The sequence below is a fragment of the Astyanax mexicanus genome, chromosome 8 (genome assembly GCF_023375975.1).
Source record: "Astyanax mexicanus isolate ESR-SI-001 chromosome 8, AstMex3_surface, whole genome shotgun sequence".
NCBI lineage: Eukaryota > Metazoa > Chordata > Actinopteri > Characiformes > Acestrorhamphidae > Astyanax > Astyanax mexicanus.
This window is the reverse complement of record NC_064415.1, coordinates 48,607,832-48,613,894: the sequence shown is the minus strand read 5'-3', so window position 1 is coordinate 48,613,894 and position 6,063 is coordinate 48,607,832. Positions and strand designations below refer to the sequence as shown.

General features: G+C 40.0%; 1 gene segment (V, D, J or C); it reads right to left on the bottom strand.

The window, feature by feature from the left end:
* Positions 1 to 526: 526 nt before the first annotated feature.
* LOC125803873 (T cell receptor alpha variable 20-like) lies at positions 527 to 3,315 on the bottom strand. The segment is given in 2 exon segments: positions 527 to 2,169; positions 2,307 to 3,315. Coding segments are annotated over 2 exon segments (384 nt in total).
* Positions 3,316 to 6,063: the final 2,748 nt, after the last annotated feature.

The window sequence follows — 6,063 nt, the reverse complement described above, 5'->3', positions numbered from 1 at the left end:
GTCAAAGTAAATGCCTTGTTATGACTGTACAAAGACAAAAGAACCATCCAAGAACCAAAAACCATCCTAAACCCAGCTTGTATTTTTGCTCCTATTCAATAGAATTTCCATGAGGATATAAGACAAGCCTCTCTATCAGATCCCACACCCTGTTAATTGCCATAATGACCATGTTTTTGTACCACAGGTTTGCAGAGATAACCTTATCAAGAGAGCACACGCGTCGCTAGCCACAGGACATCTGGGTAAAAGTTGCACTACCCATCTCCTGTCTAAACATTATTGATAGCCTAGCATTGAGAAGGATATCCATGCCTACTGTATGTCCAGTCCAATGACAAAGACCTGTAGATCGCTACCAGGTGGTGAGCTACAACCCCTGCCAATTCCACACAGATCATGGTCATTTTTTCATTCATTGATTATATGAGAGACCTACCACCCTCACAGGGTTTCACCACCATCTTGGTGATTATTAACAGATTCTGTAAGGCCTGCAAGCTAATTCCATTCTCTTCCATCCCCACTGCTTCCCTCAGAGCTGAGGACATCGTATCGTACAGGGGTCCGCAATTCACTTCACATATATGAAAGACATTCATGGATAAAATGGAAGTTTCTTTCGGCCTTACTTCAGGTCAAAGACCACAAGCTAATGGTCAAGTTGAACACTTTAATCGAGAAATAGGTTGTCTTCGGCATCTCTACTCTCACGATCAACAAAATGAATGGTCACGTTTCCTTCCATGGGCAGAGTATGCTCAAAACTCTCTCCACAGTACTTTCACAGACTTAACACCTTTATAATGTTTTTTAGAATTTCAACCTCCACTATTCCCCTGGAACGCTGAGAGGACTGAGGCTCATGCTGTCAATGACTGGTTTGAACACAGTGAGAGGGAATGGGAACAGACCCATACTCGCCTTGGCTCAGAAGGAGCAAGCGGGTCGACAAAGAATTGAAACAATTTTCTTTAATCCTAGTGACATGTATGAATATCCAGTAAAGACCTCAAACTAAGACTCCAATGTAAAAAATTAAGTCCTTGATTTGTTGGGCCCATCAACGTTTCAAAAAGGATCAATCAGGTAACTTACAGACTGGAGTTAATTAATTTAACAGATTCTTTAAAAAAATATAAAAAAAAAAAAATACAGTGTGCTTTTGAAAAAGTACATCTAGTGTACATAGAAAAAAGTAAAGAAGTAAAGTGTATTTTTTTTGCAACAGACAAAAACGCAATGCAAAAATCGTAGTCAAAAATCAGACAAAGAATCAGAAAACCAGGAATTCAAAAACACAGTGATACAAACGCTCAATAATATCACAGAGTGGCAATATCTTGCAAAGAGGTAGAGACAGAGTCCAGGTGTATATATAGGGAAACTATTCAGGCAAGATTCAGTTCTGGTGTGAGTGAGAGCGGAATCGCCTTCAATAGTCCGGGGAGGCTGATCTCTGAACTGTGGGCAACATCATGCCATAGGGGGTTCATTGTGGATTTGTAAGGTGTCAACTTAAACAATGCATTTCTCTTGAAATTAGGAAGTTCATTGAAATAGTCTATAAAAAGTGAATAAAAATCAGAGTTAATATGTTTCTACAAACAATATAATGTTACATATTTTACAGAAGTATCAGTAGACAATTATAAAGGGTTATAGAGAGTTTTAGGTTACTGTAGGTCACAACATGATGACTGATGTCCCAAAGCAGACTGATGTTCTAACCTGAATGGAGAGGAAGCTGAAGATAAAGAAGCAGAAGAGAAACAGCGCCCCCTCCTGAAATATAAGTGTTTCTACATATTTCACAAGTAAAGTTTTAGTACAGTGTTTGGTGGGTTTCTGTCACTGTGGGCTGCAGAGCGCAGTAGTAGAGAGCAGAGTCTGATACTGCAGTAGAGGAGATGATCAGATCCACTTTCCTCTTTTCTTTTTGATGGTTGATGGATATTCTAGGAACTGGAGGTTTAGCTTTAGTAATGAGTCCTGCATAGTCCAGTATGAGGAACTGAGGAGATGATCCTGAATACTGTCGATACCAGTGAAGACCATAACTGTTTACAGCTCCAGTTACAGTGTAGTTACAGGAGAGGGTAACATTCTGACCTTCAACAGCAAAAACAGCGTCTCTGCTAGGAGTGATGACGTCTTCAGCTCTGTTACCTACAAATAAAATCATAGAATTAATGATTAACCCATCATTCATAGATCTGTTAGCATGTAGCTAATGAACAGCATTAGGAAACTGTTTGTTAGTAGATGTTAGATCTTCATATTTTTATAATCTCTGAAATGTTTACCTGTAAGAGCAGAGAGCAGCAGTACAGTGAAAATGATCATGGTGGTGTAGCACACACTGGGAGAAGAACACACTGAGTTTCAGCTCTTTAGTACACCAGCATGACAGTGTGCTGATCCTCTCTACTCTGTACACACACTCAGCTCCGCCCCCTCACTCAACACCTCATCTTACAGGCTTAAAGCTTTATCACATCATCAGTGGTACACCGCTTTACGCTCTGTTCTCCAGGAGTTTCACGTGATTCTGATCTTCAGTGAGGTGAAACAATGTTTAGTGTAAAATGTTCTGTTAGAATAATTTTATACTCACTCATACTTTACTTTATTAATCCCCAGCTGGAGAAATTCATTTATCCATCAGCAAACTCAAAAACTGCACACAAGTGTACATCACAGAACACGACACGTATCAACATACAATCAGCTGTTAATAATTAAATACAAACTGATAACAAAGTGCAATGTTAACAACAGGTGTTATACAGCCTTATAGAGTCTGAAATGAAGGATCTCCTGAAACTCCAGTTCTACATCACAGTGAGAGTAAGAGTCTGTTACTTCTGCTGCTTCTCTGAGCTGCCAGACTAACTGTCACACCTATTGGTTGTTCCTCCATTCAGAGATCAGCTTCTTCCCTCTTACTTAACAGAAGCTAGTGCTAAGGAAGAGTACATTAAAGAGGCTTTAGACCAGGGTTTTATTAGACATTCCACCTCCCCTGCCTTGGCTAGTTTGTTTTCTGTGGAGAAGAAAGACAGGGGTCTCCGTCCCTGTATAGATAGCAGCAGCCTAAATGCCATAAAATAGAAATTCCGCTTGCCCTTGCTTTTAGTGCTTTCTGCACTTGAACAACTACACAGAGCAATCCATTTCACCAAATTGGATTTAAGAAGTGCGTATAACCTTTTGAGAATCAGAGAAGGAGATGAATGGAAAACTGCTTTCTCCACTAACTCTGGCCACAATGAGTATTTGGTCATGAGTTACGGGCTTGTAAATGCCTCATCTTTATTCCAGGACTTTATTAATGAGGATGATTATTTATTTACTTTTCTTAATCTCAGAACATGTTCAGCATCTCAGGCAAGTGCTAAAGAGGCTGCTCCAAAATAATCTATATTTTAAAGCCAAGAAATGTCAGTTCCACAAGACACAGATATCTTTCCTGGGGTACATCATTAGTCAAACGGGAGTCTATATGGATAAAAAAAAGAGTGTGGAGGTCATCGACAATTGGAGAAATCTGTTACTTTTTCCTTGTGCTTTCTTTTCCAAGAAATTTTCTCCCACAGAACACAATTATGATGTCAGCAATCGAGGACTGAGGCTCCCGCTGTCAATGACTGGTTTGAACACAGTGAGAGGTAATGGGAACAGACCCATACTCGCCTTGGCTCAGAAGGAACAAGCGGATCGACATAGAGGTGACACACTTTTCTTTAATCCTAGTGACATGTATGAATATCCAGTAAAGACCTCAAACTAAGACTCCAATGTAAGAAATTAAGTCCTTGATTTGTTGGGCCCATCAACGTTTCAAAAAGGATCAATCATGTAACTTACAGACTGGAGTTTCCCCAATCATTATAAAATCTCACCCAACTTTCATGTCTTGCTCCTCAGGCCAGTGATTCCTGGTCCACTGGATTATGCCTCTCCTTTTACTCCTCCTCTGTTGGACTTGATGGTGTCCAAGCCTACAGATTGAACACCATTCTGGACTCTCGTCTCAGGAGGGGGCTCATCCAGTATCTAGTGGCCTGGGATAGGTAGGTGCCCTTGCTCTTGCTGGGTGCAGGCTGCTGATATCTGATATCTCTTGCTGCTAATTTTCACTGACACAGGCCTGATTTTCCCGGCCCCAGGCCTCGGGGTCATCCTCCTGGTTGTGTTCTTGGTAATTCTGTGCCATATCCTGTATTAGTGTAGCCTAGTAATTCTAGCAGCATTTTATATCATTAAAAACTGAAAAGCAATTCAAATTGGACTTATTTATTATAATCAACAGATTAGTTAATTAATTAAACAGATTCTTCAAATATATATATACAGTGTGCTTTTGAAAAAAGTACATCTAATGTCCTTAGAAAAAAGTAAATAAGTAAAGTGTATTTTTTTGTAACACTCAGACAAGTAGTTGGATGCAAAAGCAGAATTGATTTTAAAAGACAAAAACACAATGCAAAAATCGTAGTAAAAAATCAGGCAAAGAATCAGAAAACCAGGAAATGAAAAACACAGTGATACAAACGCTCAATAATGTCACAGAGTGGAAATATCTCGCAAAGTGGTAGAGACAGAGTCCAGATATATATAGGGAAACTAATCAGGCAAGATTCAGTTCAGGTGTGAGTGAGAGCGGAGTCGCCCTCAATAGTCCGGGGAGGCTGATCTCTGAACTGTGGGCAACATCATGCCATAGGGTGTTCATTGTATTTGTGTGGTGTCAACTTAAACAATGCATTTCTCTTGAAATTAGGAAATTCATTGAAATAGTCTATAAAAAGTGAATAAAAATCAGAGTTAATATGTTTCTACAAACAATATAACGTTACATATTTTACAGAAGTATCAGTAAACATTTATAAAGGGTTATAGAGAGTTCCAGTTTACTGTAGGTCACAACATGATGACTGATGTTCCAAAGCAGACTGATGTTCTAACCTGAATGGTGAGGAAGCTGAAGATAAAGAAGCAGAAGAGAAACAGCGCCCCCTCCTGAAATATAAGTGTTTCTACATATTTCACAAGTAAAGTTTTAGTACAGTGTTTGGTGGGTTTCTGTCACTGTGGGCTTCAGAGCGCAGTAGTAGAGAGCAGAGTCTGATACTGCAGTAGAGGAGATGATCAGATCCACTTTCCTCTTTTCTTTTTGATGGTTGATGGATATTCTAGGAACTGGAGGTTGAGCTTTAGTAATGATTCCTGCATAGTCCAGTATGAGGAACTGGGGAGATGATCCTGAATACTGTCGGTACCAGTGAAGACCATAACCGGTTCCAGATACAGTGTAGCTACAGGAGAGAGAAACATTCTGACCTTCAACAGCAAAAACAGCGTCTCTGCTAGGAGTTATGACGTCTTCAGCTCTGTTACCTACAAATAAAATCATAGAATTAATGATTAACCCATCATTCATAGATCTGTTAGCATGTAGCTAATGAACAGCATTAGGAAACTGTGTGTTAGTAGCTGTTAGATCTTCATATTTTTATAATCTCTGAAATGTTTACCTGTAAGAGCAGAGAGCAGCAGTACAGTGAAAATGATCATGGTGGTGTAGCACACACTGGGAGAAGAACACACTGAGTTTCAGCTCTTTAGTACACCAGCATGACAGTGTGCTGATCCTCTCTACTCTCTACACACACTCAGCTCCACCCCCCTCACTCAACACCTCATCTTACAGGCTTAAAGCTTTTTCACATCACCAGTGTACACCGCTTTACTTTACGCTCTGCTTGATGCTGGCTGATTGTGGGGGTGTTGGGCTGCTGCTGAAGCTGAGCATCACCTGCTGATAAAAGGTGGGGTTTTTGAAAAAGTGTTTTGGTGTGTGGAGTAGCTACAGTATCTGTAGACATGTATAAGTTTTGTTATTAATATTAGTCGCTCGCTGATGCTTTTACACTGCTGTATCACCTGAATATTTCTGGATGTGACACAGTTCAGATTTATATGTCAGCAGTGTACAGGGTAAAGAGGAACAGCTACAGTACTGAACTCTGAGGAGCCCCAATGCTGGACAACACCATC